Source organism: Talpa occidentalis, unplaced genomic scaffold (assembly GCF_014898055.3).
Source record: "Talpa occidentalis isolate TD23 unplaced genomic scaffold, MPIMG_talOcc4v2.1 talOcc4.10, whole genome shotgun sequence".
NCBI lineage: Eukaryota > Metazoa > Chordata > Mammalia > Eulipotyphla > Talpidae > Talpa > Talpa occidentalis.
Genome location: NW_023600993.1, coordinates 37,205,800 through 37,223,063, shown reverse-complemented (window position 1 = coordinate 37,223,063; position 17,264 = coordinate 37,205,800). Strand labels below are relative to the sequence as shown.

Below are 17,264 nucleotides of genomic sequence, written 5' to 3'. Positions count from 1 at the left end.
ACGTGTAACTCTCAAAGATGCAAAGGAAAGGTGGTATAAACAATTTTTTTAAATTGAAAAATGCATGGTTAAAAAAAAAACTCTTGCAGGTTACACAGTATGTGGGTGGAACTCAAAGGCCCAGCTCCCAATTTTGGGTGCCCTGTTCTTCCCACCACCCTACACTGCCTCTAGCTGATAAACTTCCTCCCCCGTCCTCCTTCTCACAGGAGGACACTAAATGGGTGGATGCAAGACTGCCTCAGAATTGCAAGAGGTTCTGGATTCAAACACCAGCCATCTTTTCATTCTAAACTCACTCTGGACTGCCCCAGGGGACTTTTTGGGGCCTATGAATGCATTGGCAGAGGGAGGGGACAAGCATCCCTGGCACCTCCTCTGGGCTTCTATAACTCTATCCAGAGCCCCCAAGCACAGCCATAACATGTGTCCCTCACCTGACTGTGAGCCCAAGAGGACAAAGCACCACCTCTGGGGCTTCTCACTGCTATACTCTGAGCAGGGATTCATATGTTTCCCAAGAGGAGAGCAGAGGGAGAGAAGGAGGGGACATTTGGTCTCTCTGGGGAGTGTGGTCCCCCCATCCATGTAGCCCTTTCCCCTGGGGCCAGCCCCAGTCCCACCTCATCACCCTCCTTCCCCCCCTTCTGTGGAAACTTGTGCCTCAGCCCAGAAAAATGAGCTTGCTGGAAGCCAGCTGCTTGGCCCAAAGGACCAGGGCCAGCCAATCAGGCGCTGGGGGTGCCTTGGCCCACCTCTAAGGACACAGGATGGAGGGGGGAGTGAAGGGGGAATGGCTGTATCAGAGAGGCCAGAGAGAGGCCCCAGCTGGAAGTCTGGGCCCCAGAGAGAAATGGGGAGGGGGAGAGACAGGAGATGAAGAATAGGAAGGAAAGGTGGGCGCCAGTTAGACAGAGGAGAGCAGCACCGCTTAGATTCTAGAACTCAGACAGCCTTCTCTGTGGCAAGGACAGGGATAAACAGATGTGCAATTACATCTAGCATGGCCTTGCTTGTCCCCATTTCAGACAAGGAAACAGAGGGGCTTACGGTAAGTGACATACCCATGTCTTTTGGCTATTCTGAGATCTAAATCCAGATCTGCCCCAAGCCTGAGCTGCATTTCCTTCCTCCACCCTGAGCTCCTCCTCAGTCTGGGCTAGCCTCTAAGCTATAGCTCATGCCTCCCACCAGGACCTCTGTCTTGTGCTCCCAGAAAGGTCCCTCAGCCTCCTGTTACAGACTGATGGTCCTACCCCCTCCCATCTCTCCCTACACACATCTGGGGTTCCCTTTAGCCACCTGGAAAAGCCTTCTGCTTTAGGCCCAGGGCCTTAGAGCCAGAGGAAACATAAACACAGACACACTGGCGTGAAAGCCCAGGGGTCTGTCTGCAGCTAACAGCTCAGAGAGCTTCTAGGACAGAGCTGCCAGAGTGGGAGGAGAAGCCACCAGCTTCCTGGACAAATGTGTCCTGACAGCCAGGTTGGGTACTATGTGGTCTTTATTTAGATACACAAAAGGAACCTACTGGTGAATATATATATATATATATATATATATATGCACATATATATATAATTTTTTTAAAAGATCAACAATTCACCAGTTTTCTCATTTTTTTCTGAGTAATATATACAGCCTATAGTATATGTGTATATATATATACATGCACATATATATATACATATATTTTTTTCAATAGATAACTACATTCAAGTAATGAAACACAGGATTTACAATTTCTCTCTGAGAACAGAGGAAAAGGAAATTCACACACAGTTCACAGAGGAAGTACCATAAAAGCCCAACCAGACAAGAGCCGAGAGTCCTCTGGGGGGTAAGGGAGGGGCAGCAGCAGAAATCACTATAGTCACTCAGTTGCTTATCATTGAGGGTGGGCAGGTATCAATGAAGGGGGCGCCCAGCCTGCTCTGCCCCAGGTAGGTGGGCAGGTCATGTCCATGCTGGCTGGCCCAGGCTCTCTGGTTAGCGTAGGTTGGAGGGCATGTCTGGCTACCTCACTTTTCCAGGAGCCCCTCAAAATTGGGGTTCACAAAGGAGAAGCCAGTAAATGCTGTTTGGTCCATGGAGTCAATGAGGTTCTTGTCGCTGTAGGAAAGGCGTGGCTTCTCATTCAGGAAGTCCTGGTCGAAGTTGCTATAGTCTCCAGGGGACTTCTGTGGGCAGAGGGCAGGGGTGAGTGAATGAACTTAAGGGATGGCCTTCCTGAGAAGGTTCCTGAGTTTCCAGGGACCTGCCCCCAGGACCAGAATGCCTGTTGGGGTGGGTGGGGTCAGAGCCACTGTCCTTAGTAAGAGCAGAACATGGACCCTCTCCCTACAGACTGAGAGCAGCCCCAGCTAGAAGCCCAATGCTGTTACCCCAAGGAGGTGAATAAAATGGGCAGGCAACTCTGGGCTTGAAAGGAAAGGTGGGCATCTTCCTGGGGAGGTTTCTGGCATCCATAGCTCATGGGTCAAAGCCTACTGGCTACCTGGTTTTTGTAGGTCCCATAAACTAAGAATGACTTTCACATTTTTATCTTATTTTCCTATGAGACTTAGATATAAGACTTACATTTTTAATGTTTAGGAAAAGAGCAAAAGGAGAATAATATTTCATGATATATAAAAATTAAATGAAATTGGAATTTGTGTCCCTAAATGAAATTATATTAGTACACAGCCTTACCCATACATAGACACATCATATGGAGCTGCTTTGAGACTGCCTGTCTTGCAAAGCCTAAAATATTTACTACTGGGCTCAAAGAAAAAGTCTCCTGAGGATACAATGACATGGTAACAGACAGCAGTCTCAGGCTGGTGGCCCACAGGTCAAACTGGGCTCACAGGTATAATTATTTGGACTAGCACTGGGATTTAATGGATTTTGAGCCAATATTTAAAAATAAGGTAATATGACATAAAAATAAAGATGTTTGGCTTCTTTTGAAATCTGGAAGTGCTGAGTTTTGAGCAGCCTTTGGTTGGTTTCCTAGAACATCCAGTCTGGGTGTTGAAGTTCCCTCAGACAATTCGCCACGAGCCCCACTACTTCCCACTGCCAGGCTGAGGAGCATCGTGCCTGCCTCGAGTTTCTTAGTGCAGAGAAAGCAATCTATCCCTCTTTGTGTCAAAAATCAGAGACTAGAAACATGACGTGCCCAGCCTGGGAGGCATCTAAGTTTTGGATCCCTGGTGTAGGGAAGCGCTACAGCCTCAAGGCACAAATATGGAGCCCTGGGAACAGTGTGTCCTGATGGAGGAGGGGAAGCAAAGAATAGGAGTGGGAGCGAAAACTGTGGTCAGAAAAGGCCATGTAGTCCAGGCTGTTTCTGCTCTCCTGCTAGCCCCTCAGTGGCCTCTGCAGATACTGGGCCATTGTGTTATCCCTCCTCTACCTGGAAAGCCTCCCAGCTGCCCTCTGCCTGCCCTGGTCTCCCTTACCACATGCTCCTTCTCAGACCCACCCCAGGCTCCTGCTGACGGACATTCCCAAGGTCAACAGATCATGTGCGGCCTTGTGACATCTCTCATACTGCTGTTTTATATCATAAGTGATCATCAGGGGGCAAGTTTCTTATCTCCCCAACTAGCTGGGGCTCCTCCAGCTCTGGACTGAACATCTTATTTTGCTGTATAGCCCAGCACAGCGTTCTGCACATACAGGCACTCAGAAATTCCTACATTTACTGGAAAGTGGATTGGATGGATAGATGGAGCAAGGAAATGAGGCCCTAACTCTGATCCCTGAAGCAGTCCCCTGTATAGGCCAAACTCTAAGGAATGTGTATGTGAAAGAAAGGCTGGGTCCACAGTTAACAATGTTTGTTGAATAACTGACTGACTGAGGAAAAGGGTGAGCATACAAGGCAGAGGCTGTGACTGAATATGCTAGGAGGTCAGGGAAGCAGGTTTGCTGGGAGAAGAGAGAGAAGGAAAGCATGTAAATGATGTGGGGAGGAGGCAGGGCAACAGAGGAGCACATCCAGAAGACGGTGGGGGATCACAGTAAGTGGGTGGTTCCCAGAGGAGCAGGCTCACATACCACTTTGGGTTTGAAGGGCGGCTCCAATGCACATTTCTCCAGCAGAGTCCAGTTAATGGTCTTGAAGAAGGAGTGAGACTTGATTCTGCCTGTCACTCCCAGCCTCTTGGTTGGATCCCTTTCAAGCAGCTGCAACCCAACAGGAGCTCCAATTAGCACCCGAGGGCTATGGGAAATCAGAGCCTCAGCAAACCCCAAGTGGGCCCAGGGGTGTCCAGGCAAGTCAAGGTCAGTCTAGTGGCACAGAGTCTGGGATAAAGGCATCCTCTCTGGCTTGCTGTGCTCCCATGCCCCCTGAGACAAAAGGCCATAGAGCAGGGCCTCCTGGACTCTGCTGGTAAGCCTAGGGAGTAAGAGAATAGCTGGCCATTTATTGAGTGTTTGCTTTCTGGTTGGCACAGAAAGCAAACTTTGTGCCAGTAAGCAAACTTTCTGTGATGCTTCAGTTGAGTGTCATACTTATGTTTTCTTCCCGCCAACTCTGTGAGGCAGGTTCTCTCATTTTGCACACAAGGAGACAGGGCCAGAATTTCACCTAGGTTCGGCCTGTCTCCTCACTCTGTCATCATGCCCGACTAGTGTAGGGTACTGAGAGAGAAGTTCCTGGGAATGAGGCAACAAAGCAATACCTCCCAATATGCTAGGGCTAGAGCATCAGTGAGGCTGCCATTCCAGGGATAGGAAGCTCCTGGCATTCCTGAGACCCAATGTCTGCTTATCCTTGCCCCAGCAGTCACCCCTGGGTCTCCAACCTTCTCTAGAATGTCCTTGGATTCCTTGGTGATCCAGCGGGGATAATGTGGTGTGTCCACACGGATGGACTCGAAGAGTTCGTCCTCATCATCCCCATGGAAGGGGGACTGGCCAATGAGCATCTCGTAGAGAAGGACTCCAAAGGACCACCAGTCCACGGAGAACGAGTACTTCAGACCCTGCAGGATCTAGGGCAGGAGAAGGGGTGCAGAGCTGAGAGGGGCCCCATGCAAGAGCCCTGGTCCTCCTGGATTTGGCTTGGACATCACCATCCTTGGGAAGCCTCCCTGGCCCTGCCCTGTTGAGACAAGGTGACCGACCCGGCTGGTGGACAGGGGGTACCCGCTCACCTCAGGGGCTATGTAGTCAGGGGTGCCGCAAAAGGTGCTGGCCTGCTTATCCCCAAATATGTTCTCTTTGCACATCCCAAAGTCAGCGATCTTGATGTGACCGTTCCGGTCCAGCATGACATTGTCCAGCTTTAGATCCCTGAGGGGAGGGGATGGGAAAGGGAGTCATCAAGGGCCAACCTCCCTCCTTTTCTCCACGCCATGGCCCCATTTTCAGTACCATAAGTCTAGGATCTCCCCAGGAGGACACAAGTGTGAAGAAAAGGAAGGGAAAGAGGTGCAGAAACCAAGTGCTTTCTGTAAGCCACCTACTGTGTGCTCCATGCTGGACATACCATCCTACTTCCTGAATCCAAAGTGACACTCAGAGGGGTTAAATCTGCTCAGCATCAAATGTGCTCAGCTGGTCAGCGGGCCAAGTGGCCCCAGGACTCAGATTTGCTTGACTCCACAAGGGCAAGGACCATGTCTGTTTTTATGTAGTCAGTTGTCTGGCTAGATAATTTATGCACTTGGAACAAGTACTAAGAAGGGTAAAGAGTGCAAAGTCCATCTTTTATTAACCTTGATGGCCCCAGAGAGATTCTAGGCATGGACAAGCACATTACAACATGCATCACATCCTGACCCTGAATGTTCACATTCAGTATGTGCTGCCTCGCGGATTGGATTTCCACTTGACAACGTAATCTCAGCATCATCCCACATCAGTAACAGAGTGTGGCACAGTTTTTGAATGGATGCATAGTAATCCACTGTGGGAAGGGACCATCATTTATTAGGCGAGAATTTGTGGAACCAGTCCCCGCCCCAATAGAAAGCACGGGACACCACTGCCCTGAAGGGCGTGAGTGGAAGCTTAGATGCTCCGATGGCTTCAAGGAAGGCAGATGCTGTGCCAGTCAGTGCAGTGTTCCCACCAATGGCACTGAGTATGGGCAGTGAGTTCCTAGCCTTGGAGCCATGCCAGCCTCAGCTGAGGGACCACAAGGAATTCTAGCAATGGAGTAGGAGGTTTAGGCAAGTACCCAACTAAAGGCTGACTCCAAGTGGAGATGAGGCCACAGCTGGGCCGGCCAGCCTCCACCCAGAGCCTTTTGGAGGAGATGGCAGGGTTGGGGCTTCCCCTTCTAACTCCCCAGGTCCCAGTCCCCACACCTGTAAATGATTCCTTTGCTGTGTAGGAACTGTAGTCCACAGATTATTTCGGCTGCATAAAACCTGGAAAAAAGAAAAAGAGTTCTGGGATTTCTGCTGACCAGTCTCTGCTTCTCCCTGGGCCCTCATCCCCATGCTTGGGGGCAGGAAATACTGTAAATAACTCCACAGACAACCTGGACCTGATCAAGCATATCTTGCATTAGGCAAGTGGGGACTGGCAGCCATACCAGAGAAGGAAATCAGGAAAGAAAAGCTCCAAAGCAGACAGAAGTGTACTTGCAGTACACATTGTGTACATTCACACACTCAGCTTGGGGATGCACACACCAGGGTCCTATGTCATGCAGGATCACCACCTGGGTGCCTGCCCTGGGCCCAAAGAGGGGACAGGATCTGGCATGTCCATTCTGTGCTCCCAGCCAGAGCCCCCTACCACCCATGGGTTCCCATTTGGTGGGGATGGCCGAGGTAACCCTGAATCTCCCCAACCCCAGCTGTAGCCCAGGCTGGCTTCTCCAGGGAGGGAAGAAGGGACAAAAGGCAGACTGACAGGGCCTTCACGTACGTGGCACGGTACAACTCGAAGCGGCCTTTGTCCTGGATGTGGAACATCAGGTCCCCTCCATTGAGAAACTCCATCACGAAGAACAGATGTTCCTGGGGTGGGGAGGGTGGTGAGCAGAGGCAAAAGGATGGCCACCAGGGGCAAGCCCCAGTAGGAAGCAGGGGACAACTCTGCCCTGAGGATGAGGAAGGAGAATGATCCTGTCCTGGAAAGACTGAGGATGGGGACACAGCCTTGCCTTAAATGGGTTGTGGAGGGACAAGAGCCTGAGTAGAAGACGTGGCCCTGCCCTGGGGAAGTGAGGGGCAATTACAGTGGGCAGCTGGGCACCTTGGTCTGGAAAGTGCAGTAGAGGTGGGTGAGAAAGGGATTCTCCCAGGCGAGCGCCAGCACCCGCTTCTCCACCATGGTGCATTCCACATCGTCATCGATCAGAACCACATCCTTCTTGAGGGCCTTGACAGCAAAGAACTCCTTTTTGTTCTTGAGCTCCGCCAGTAGCACCTGCCGGTAGGTGAAAATGCTAAGCAAGGGAAGGTCAGGCCAAAGGTCAGGGTACCACAGTCCCACCACTTGACTCCCAGCCTCTGCACCCAACCAGGAAGAAGCCAGCTTAGTTGAGAAGCAGGGGCCCCTGGGTTCCTGGGCCCGGGTCCCTGGGGCTACCCCGGGGCCAGGCAGCCCCTCACCTTTCCGAAGCTGCCTTTGCCCAGGACCTTGTGGAAGATGAAGTTGTCGATGGTACACTTGGTGCTGCCCTCCCAGATCTTGCCGTAGGTTGCACTGTCTGCAGAGATGGTGCTTAAGACTCAGGTCTCTGTCTGCCAATTCCCCTCTCTTGAGGCCCAAAGAGTTTGAGGCAAGGAGGCTGAGAGAGAAGGGGCCCCCTTCTCCAGGAGAGGTACGTCCTCTTAGGTCTCACTCAACAGCAGAGGGAGATGGGGTCCCGTCTTGGACCTTAGTGGGGAGAGGGGACTTTCCTGGGGGTAAATGGGCCCAGCTTTACCTGGGCCATCATCTCCAGAGATTCCTGGTTTCTTCTCGAAGTTCTGGTAGATTCCAACAGGCTCTGACTCTGATTCCTTTCGGGAGGATCTCTGGAGGATGTTGGGGGGCCAGTTGGTCACACCAATGTCAGAACTCCCAGACCAGGGGGAGGATTTCAACCATCCATAACTCTACCCTCAACGCCCATGGGGGACAGTCTGGAACAACCCCCACTCCCAAGCAGTGCACATGCATATACACACTTCTGGAAGCACAGGACACCCTGATCATCTGGAAGGCACTGATTAGAAAGGGAAGCTTCGTAAATTGATTACCAACTTCCCAACCATTTAATCAAAAGATTTTTATTTATATTACCTTCATTTGTCATTGACTCTAAGATTTACCTTACAGTTCAGTGGCATCCCTCGAGCCCCCCATACCACCCCCTACACCAACTTGCAGTCCTCTAGGTTCACCCTCAAGTAAAGAACTGCTTGAATATCCCATTTCTCATGAGAATAAGCTGCTGCCTAATTCTTTTGTCTTTCTTTTTTTTTTGTGGGACCCTTGCTGGTGGCCGGGGATCGAACTGGTGCTGCAGAGGCTGCGGGCAGCCTCGCAACCCAGTGCTCAACCGCTGCGCCACCAGGGGAGGCCCTGCTGCCTAATTCTTGAACTAGATTTTCTAGAAGAGGGGTTTTGGATATAAACTTCCCTACTGTGGTTCCCCAGGAGGGGGTGTGAACTCTGACAGACACTTCCCACCCCCTGCCCTGCTATCCTCTATATGGGGCTCCCACATGCCTACCCACCTGGGTGACTTGGTTCAATGCCTCAGCCAAGAGCTTCTGGTTGATGCCGCAGAGGTTGGCCACCTTCTTCTGGCACTTGTGATGCACATTCATGCCGCAGTCTGGGGTGAGGGAGAGGCAGGCCATCAGGGCCCTGTCCAGCAGGGACCGCTGGACAGCCATCAGGCCCCAAGGGCAGGGAGGGGTGGAGAGAGCAGGAGAAAAAAAGGCTTTGGTGGATCTACTGGGTTTTCCATCTTTTGAAAAAAATGAATCAATGGATTTGCAGACATCGAGAGCTCCTCAAACCTTTCATTCTTTAAAGAAGAAAAGAAGGGCCTCCCTGGTGGCACAAAGGGTTAAGCACCTCACTATGAAGCAATCCGCAGCCTCTGCAGCATGAGTTTGATCCCCAGCTGACCAGGGTGCAACCCACATGGCACAGCAGACCTCTCCTGTCTCGCACGCTGCTCCCCTCAGCAGTGTATTTCAGGCTGCCTGTTCTGTTCCCCACTCTATCTCTGGTGAGTCCTCTCACCCTCCACAGCTCTGGACTGTACCCAGTTCTTATATGTATAAATAAATAAATCTTTAAAAAAAATAAAGAAGAAAAGGAAAGTAGAACATATGGGGCCTAATTCTAAGCCCTTCGAAGAATCCTGGAACAACCCAGACAAGTGACTTTCCCTTGGGCATCTCTTCTCATCTCTCAGTGAAGTGTGGGGCCAAGGGATGGGTCTGTGAAGGCGGCTTGCCTTCTAGCCTGTGGCAGGGCTTAGGCCAAGCACCTTCTGCTGCCAGGCCCTTCAGTAAGTCTGGGTCCTACTTTACTATTTTTTTTTCCTTTAATTGTTGCATAGAAGAACTGGGATGTAGGCCAAGGTACAGTGGGTGAGAGGATTCACCAGAGACAGAGTGGGGAGCAGAACAGGCAGATCCACTGCAATACACTGCCAAGAGGAGCAATGGGCAAGACAAGAGAGGTCTGCTGCGCTAAATGTGGGTCAGCTCCCTGGCCAGGGATAGAACTCAGGCCATAGTGGTAACAGCACTGAGACTTAACCCCCTAGGCCACCAGGGAGGCCCTGGTCCTACTTTAAATCTTACCCCATTTTACACTGAGCACACTGAGCTCGAGGGGTGGGACCACCTGCCCAGTGGTCACAGAGTGGGTAAATGGCAAGGCCGGTCATGCCAGTGGGGATAGCCACCCCAGCCTCAACCATATGAAAAGCCTGAGCGAGGGGGAAAGGCAGTGCTAGTTACCTGGAGCACCACTGGGGAGGGTCCTTCCACCCTCACAGCTATCCCAAGATAGGGGCACGCACCTTCACACTTTAATCCCTGCTTCACCAGCCCCCAGAGCAGGCTGCCACAGTGGTCACAGAAGGTGGGGCTCATGTAGTTGTAAACCTTGAAGCGGTGCGGCATGTCGATGTTGAAGCGTTCTTTCTGGAACTGAGGGGTGGGAGGGAGGGTTACAAATCAGGGTCACATGCCAGCTTCTTTAGCCTCTGATTCTCTACAAGATGCCCAAGACAGCGTCACTGGGAGCTGGGAAATCCAGGGGCCAAAGGAGCCAAGTCAGAGGACAAGACTAAGAAAATCAGAGAGGAAGGGCGAGCGCCCCTGGGAAGGGGTGGGGAGAGCCCAAATCCCTCCCACTTGACCAAACCCCCCTGATCCCTGGAGCCCAGGGCCTCACTATGGTGTCCCGGCTGTTGGTCGCTGTGCCAGTGCACCGGCCGATGATCTTGTCGATGCATTTCTTATGGATGGCAGCGTTGCATTCTTGAGGAGGCAAAAGCAGGAGGGGGATGGGAAGACACCGGGAGGGGCAGAGGCTGTGAGCTGGCGCTCACTGGCCCAGTCCAGCCCTCTATACAAAGCCACAGTTCTCCCTGACCGCCCACACCCTTGCCCCACAAAGGCCTTGGGCCCAGAGCTTGATTTTTCTCTTGTTGGACCAGCCCTAGCAGGCGGGGCCTGGAAAGGATGGGGCAGGGAAGACAGGCCAATCTGGAAGGTAGCAGAGATCAGGGAAGGCTCAACTAGAAGCAGGGAGCCCAGTCCCTCTTTCCCTCTTCCATGCCCAGGATAGCAAAAAGATCCTAAGTTCTCTGTCACACACATGAGCACAGACACACCCCAACACAAAGACACCTAGACATACATACTCAGCACGTGAGATAATGACAATAGCCTTCTTAAATAGAATGCCGGCCATGAGCCTGTCACACATCAGCTTTACATATTTTATCCCATTTGACCTTCCCCATGACTGTATTATCCCTATTTTATAGATGAGTAAACTGAGGCACAAAGGGCCCAAGTTCGTACATCTGGGAAGTGGAAAAGCTAGGATCAAATCTAAGTAATCTGGCTCCAGAGCTTGAGCTCATAACCACCTTCCCACACGGCCTCATGCACGCACCATAGCTGAGGAAGGCATGCCATATGCGTGCACCCAGATATGCACTCCTCTGAACAGAAGCACATGTGTAGTGCGGGCAAAGAGCCCTGGACCATAGCACTGGCTGATCTCTGTGTAAAGGCTCCGCTGTGGCCAATTCAGGCTACCAAACTGATGTCACTGAACACAAAGAATTGGGAAGAGATATGCAAACTGGCTTTCATGAGCAGGAACAAGCCTGTCCCAGCACTCACTGATCAGAGCTACTGTACACACATACACTCTGCTGTGCAAATGTCCCAAGTGTGCACTCAAGCAAAGAGTCCTTGGTCCAGACACACAGTCCCAACACAAGGGACACAGGCTTTCCTGTGAATGTACTTGGGCACCAGTGGCACATGTGTATGAATTGAGTGGTGGGGACACTTACGCCTGCATTTGTAGCCTTGCTTGTTGAGACCCCTGAAAGGCAAATCCCAGAGAGGGTAAGCTTATGGAAGGAGGAGTAAATGCTTGGATGTGGGAGCACCACTGCCAACACTGCCCCCAGCACCACCCTCAGTGGGCACAGCCAGATCTCACCAAACAAAATCTTTGCAGACAGAACAGAAGGTGGGCTGCCCAAAGAAGGTGGCGATAAACTCATGGTTCTTGATGTAGTGGATTTTAGCCTGTTTGATGGCTCCTCGGCGGATCATTGTTGGGAACTTGGCCTCGTCTTCACCCCGAATTGACTGCTTGCAATCTGGGGCGCATGGAGTGGTGAAGTCAGTCTAAGCTCCAGGGTCTGGGAAGGCAACCCCGCTGTAATCCCTCCCAGGGTGGCCCCCTAAACTTCCATCCTGGCTCCAATCTCTAAATGTACATCCCAGCCCAGGTAGGGAGGGTCTTACCTATGTCTTCCAGGAAATACTGCACAGACATCAACACCTTGGCCTGGGGTTGCAAGTCCAGCTACAGGGGTGTAGAGGTAGGGGTCAATGAGGGCGGGCCCAGGCCAAGGCCCACTGGGAACCCGCCCCCATGGTTGGTCCCCCAAGGCCAAGGGAGTCCTGGCAGTCTAGCCAGACAACTGTCAACCCAGAGTGAGCAGGGACCCGCCCGTGAGCCCCGCCCCCCTACCCGGGGTATTATTACATTTGGGGAAGTGAAAGGATCCAGCCCACACCCAGCCTGGCCATATGGCCTGGGAACAGAGTGGGAAGGGAAACTCCCCACCCTACCTCTGGCTGCCCCCTTAACAGATCTTAGAATGAAGCCTCCCTCTCCCCTCACACATGCAGAGACACACACACACACACACACAGACACACCCTGCTGATGTCCTGTCTATGTCAGGGGCTCTGCTCATGTAGTCTCCTCACATGGCTCAGGCTGGTTCTGAGGACTAGACCCTCACATCCCCAGGACCCAGGCCTGGTGACAGACATCACCCCTTAGGAGACAATGAGTAAGTATCTCTGCTTGACTAGCCAAGGGTCAGTGCAGTCCTGGGTCAGCTTCTCCTCCTGGCCCAGCCCTCACCCCTTACTGGAGGCTGACCAGACTTTCCACTGGCTACAGAATCTTTTCCAGTGAGCACATCTCGGGCTGGAGGAGGCACAGGTAATCCTGGGGGGGAGGGGAATGCTCTGCACTAGGGACACAGCCGCAGGCGTGTTCAGAGTCAGCATGCCAATGGGTGGGCCACAGTCTTTACTTCCTCCCACTCCTCGCTGTTGAAGATCATTAACTGTTGTTCCCCAATGGCAGCCTGGGCCTGGAATATCTGAAGTTTCCAGAGAGAACTGGGAATGAAATGTGCCTCTGAGAGGGGACATGGTGCCTGGTGTTACCCTTCATATAATCTGAAATATTTGACATTGCACATAACCCACCTTTACAGAACTAAATGGAGGAAAAAGTAGCTACATTAAGGAAGACAGCTTGATTTAGCACCTCCAGTGTGTCAGGTACTACAATAAACTCTTCAAGTACAGTTGTTCATTTCAGTTAGACAAATGACCCAGAGCTAGGGTTTTTTACAGATTCAGAAACAAAGGCTCAGAAAGGCTGGGGCTCGACTGACTGCAGAGTTGGGATTTGAAACTAGGCTGGTCTACGGCCATACCACCCTGAACGCACCCAATCTCATCTGAAACTGGGCTGTACCAGCGCCTAGAGCAGGACCGGTGGCCTGAGGCAGTGTTCACTCACTGTGCTGCCCACACATGCACTCACATACACACCTACATGGGACCACAGTTCGAGAGCCCCTCACCCAGAATTCAGCCTTGCCGTTGTTCTTCTTGCAGCGCTCGGCCAGCACAGACACACCCACTGTGACTTCGGACATTGGCTCCTCAGCTGCCCTCATCAGCACGATCTGGATGACACGGCCCTCATAGATGTGGGCATCGAAGGTCGACTTCCACTCAGGATACATGGTGGGCTTCTTCTGCACCAGAGTCTTCCCACGCTCTGCAATGGGGCCGGGCAGCAAGGTTGGGCCAGGGCCCTTCTGTCCCTCCCTCTCTGGGCTTCCCACACCACCAGTCTGATAGAATTTGCCCATCTCTCCCCTCCTGAGGGTCCACTGTGGCTGCCCAGTGTCCTTGAGACCAAGTCTCTGTTCCTCAGCCTTCGTAATTGTGTGCTGCTCCCAGCCCGCCTCACTCCAGAGCACACAACTGCAGTGGCTCCTCTAGAACACCCTGCTAGGTCCCACCTCCAGACTTCACTCCTGCTGTTCCCTCTTCCTGTGACCCTCTTCCTCCAGCCCCACTTCCTTTTCACCACCTTCCCTTACACATTCACCCAGCGAACACAGGCTGAGAGGTCCCACAGGGATCGGAGGTGAGGAACATGGCAAAAAGAGAACTTAAACCTGGTGCCTGTCGTCTTAAGAGACATGAACCAATTTAACCCTCAAACAAATATTAAACCACAGCTATGATGAGACTGAAGAGGCAAGTGGCTCTAGACCCACATGGTTGGGTAGCTTGCCCCAGCCTGAGGATCAGGGAAGATTTCCTGGAGGAAGGGACAGCTCAGTTGAGACCTAAGGGATGAGCCAGGGGGTTACCAGGTAAGGGGGTGAGCTAGAAAGAATGGCATGAAATGTTTGCCTCTTCCAGGAAGATCTCTCTGACTCCAGTCCGAGACAGTGCTTCCTAACGGCTTCTCTATCACAGAACTCATTGTCAGGCTCTCCCACCTGAATAATGAACCCCAGGAGGGAAAGCTAAGTCAGCTCAGGAGCGTGGCAGTGTCCTCGGTGCCAATACAGGGCCTGGCACAGACAGGAACATGGGAATTGCTGGGGAAGCACCCAGTGCAGAGGTCCCATAGGCACTTGGTAGCTTCTGCTGTCCTGTACCCACAGCTGTGCTGGGCAGGGACAAGGGTGAGGAAAAGATCCCTCAGGGGTTCTAGAGGAATAAGGCATGGCCCCTCCAGTGCTTCCCCCTAGGCCCGGATTCCCAGCCCCATGGTTGCTGCTGGCTCACCAGGGCCCAGGCTCAGCCCTACCTGTGCTGAGTGCCTCCTTCATCTTCACAGCACAGAAGGGCTGGCTTGCCTCATCTGCAGGCTCTAGGGAGCCCAGCTCATAGGAGTTGAAGGCGATGCGCAGGAAGGGCGCCATGTTGGGTCCTGCAGCGGGGCTGTTTAGACAGAAGGGGTGAAGCTGGTCAGCAGGGCAGGACCAGCCATGGGAGGTGCCAGGGTACCTGATTCTCCTGGGGCTCTCACAGCATTGAGTTTGGCCAATGTGGTGTTTGAAAAGCACTAGTCCCAGCTATCAGTGTCTTATGTTTGGATTTGCGTCATGCCACAAATAGCTGGCTGGCACTGAGATAGCTGCCCACTTTGTTGGGTACCCCTGGCAATCTACTCAAGGCCAGAGGCTCCCTCACCACTCTCCAAAACCTACCTGGAAGCATGAGTCTGTGACCCCTGAGTCATTCATTTGGGGAGTCATTCAACATCAACTTTAATACCCAGTTTGCGGCACACCTACTATGTGCTGAGCACAGTGCCTGCCACATGGGCAGACAATAGCCTCTCCTGCCCTTGCAGCCTTCCTGAATTCATTTTTCACTCTACCCAGGCTGACAAGTAGGGTTAAGATGAGCACCCCCACTTTAAAGATGAAGGAGCTCAGACCCTAAACCTGGGATTCCACTAATTAAGCACTGTTGTGTCCAGGAGCAGGGCAGTGAAAATGCTCCCCACCATACCCCTGCTACCCTGCTCCTAGCCCATTGCCAGTGGGTCTGACCTTCTGAATCCAGGTCCCTTGGGATCAGGTGCCCCTCACCACCCAGAAGGTTGCCTGCACTTGCACACTAGCTCTTTGTTATCACAGATAAAAAGTGATGTTATGTCTAACGTCATGCTGAATGTGCTTTTTAAACCACGCAGGTCAGTCACACAATTCATCGATCTTCAAAGTCCCTCAAATCAAGGATCACTACAGATGACCATGAGGGTCTTTCAGGTTGTCTGGGAGGAAGACACTCATATGGTGGATCCACATGAACACATCATACATGTGCATGGACACTGGCTCCGCCTCTGTAACCGAGGTTGAATGAACATGCATTGAGGGGCATATGCATATGTGTTCACTCCCTCCTGAACATCAGCCACATTGAGGTGGATGCAGACATGCACCCCGTCCCCCACACACACGTGTGCACACTCAACATGCGCCTTGTCCCCAGAATGGCTCCCCGGCTCCTCCACAAGGCAGCTAGAGAAGCAGCCGGGTCTGCCGGGAGCTCCCTGTCCAGATGAGCTCACAGGAAACACTAACCTCAGCTTGCAGCCCAACCCAGTGGCCCGGCCAGTCCTCTGAGGCCAGCAGCCAGAGTACAAGGCAGGGGCCAAGTGGGGCAGACCCCCTCAATGTCCCCTGCCAGGGCCTCGCTACAACTCAGAGGGAGTGAGTTGGGGTGCAAGCTCACATCTGAGTGTGGGTCCCAAAGCCTTTAGCCTGAGACCAGGAAGGTCAGCCCCCAACCCTCCATACCCCCTCCCCCAACCCCTACCTCTAGGTAGACAGGGAGCTGTTGCTTGCTCCTTCTGGGGCTGGAGCACACATGAGCGTGCATGTAGGTGTGTGTGATGATGCATGTGGGTGTGACTGCACAGTTGTGGAAATGTGTGTGCCTGTGAGCAGGTGGCACACGGTGGGCTCTCAGTTTACAAGTGCAAAGTGCACTGCATGGGCCTGGTAGGAATATGTGTAGGAATTTGGGCAAGTGTCCCAGACTCTCAAGCAGAAAGGATATCATGCCCCTCCTGTTTGGCCTGGGGGGTCCAAGGTATGGGACATCCAGGTGAATGCTCCCTGGGGTCTAGAGTGATCAGGAGGGCCCAGAGCACATTTCCCACTGGTCAGCATGCCCAGAGCCCAACCCCAGCAGACATAGCACACCCTCATGCTTCCCAGCAGGACAAGCTTGAAGCGCAGGGAGGGTACTGACAGCCTTTCTCAGGGTTTTGGAGGATGAAGGGAAAGGTTGGCTGGGACAAAGAAATATGCTGCAGGGGGCCAGGCTCATGGAAGAGAGCAGGCAGGGAGCCCCAGATGGCAAAATGTTGGCCAAATTTCCGACACCAACAGAAGCTGTGGGATTCTGCACAGGCTTCTTGGCTCTATAGGTCTCAGTGAACTCCATCTTCCTGAGGAGGTATGGTCTTTGGGAAAGGGTTGTCAGGGTGATGAGAATTTGTGTAGGATGAGAGCCAACATCACCCTACAGGCCTCAGGATGGGGTCCTCTTATCACTGTCATCCTTCTTGTTTTTAGCACCCATCTCTCACCTGTGCATCTTCCTTCCCAGAGTGCAGAATACACTCACATCCCACAATGCATTTATCCCATCCATCCAAGACCTGGGGAAGACAGTCCTGGTAACTGGTCCCACTTCTCAGAGTAAAAAAGCAATTCTCCAAAAACACAGAGTTGCCCACCTTGAGCAGCGGGTGTGCCACACACTTGCGAGCAGCTCCTCCTCCCCATTGTGTCCCCCTGCACCCAGCCCAGATGGCCCATGGGCTCTATGACAACCCCTGCCCCCAGTTACCCAGAAGGAACTGTACTTGGGGATCACCCTAGGGTTGCATGGAGAGACAGAGGGTCAGAGAAGTCCCAGGAGCGTGAGGAAAGGCAGTCTTGAGGGGCAGAGACTGCCTATCAG

General features: G+C 52.5%; 1 protein-coding gene and 1 long non-coding RNA gene across 5 annotated transcripts in view; one reads left to right on the top strand and one right to left on the bottom strand.

Moving 5' to 3' along the window:
* Nucleotides 1-1,580: 1,580 nt before the first annotated feature.
* The window catches only part of PRKCD (protein kinase C delta), a 29,254-nt gene continuing 13,570 nt past the window's right edge, over nt 1,581-17,264 (bottom strand). For all 4 annotated transcript variants that reach the window (XM_037530645.2, XM_037530628.2, XM_054694638.1 and 1 more), the window contains 17 exons: nt 14,587-14,720; nt 13,337-13,536; nt 11,970-12,030; nt 11,659-11,821; nt 11,507-11,538; nt 10,369-10,454; nt 9,992-10,121; nt 8,685-8,785; nt 7,889-7,979; nt 7,572-7,669; nt 7,213-7,386; nt 6,883-6,974; nt 6,315-6,377; nt 5,157-5,295; nt 4,806-4,994; nt 4,054-4,182; nt 1,581-2,180 (listed from right to left, as the gene is read on the bottom strand). In XM_037530645.2, the coding sequence (XP_037386542.1) occupies nt 2,022-2,180; nt 4,054-4,182; nt 4,806-4,994; nt 5,157-5,295; nt 6,315-6,377; nt 6,883-6,974; nt 7,213-7,386; nt 7,572-7,669; nt 7,889-7,979; nt 8,685-8,785; nt 9,992-10,121; nt 10,369-10,454; nt 11,507-11,538; nt 11,659-11,821; nt 11,970-12,030; nt 13,337-13,536; nt 14,587-14,701 (2,022 nt within the window). In that variant the 5' untranslated portion in view covers nt 14,702-14,720 and the 3' untranslated portion in view covers nt 1,581-2,021. The remainder of the gene's footprint in view (nt 2,181-4,053; nt 4,183-4,805; nt 4,995-5,156; nt 5,296-6,314; nt 6,378-6,882; nt 6,975-7,212; nt 7,387-7,571; nt 7,670-7,888; nt 7,980-8,684; nt 8,786-9,991; nt 10,122-10,368; nt 10,455-11,506; nt 11,539-11,658; nt 11,822-11,969; nt 12,031-13,336; nt 13,537-14,586; nt 14,721-17,264) is intronic.
* LOC129145681 (uncharacterized) lies at nt 12,233-15,709 on the top strand. The gene is made up of 3 exons (XR_008551608.1): nt 12,233-12,526; nt 13,371-13,502; nt 15,481-15,709. It is a non-coding gene; the product is annotated as an uncharacterized LOC129145681 (long non-coding RNA).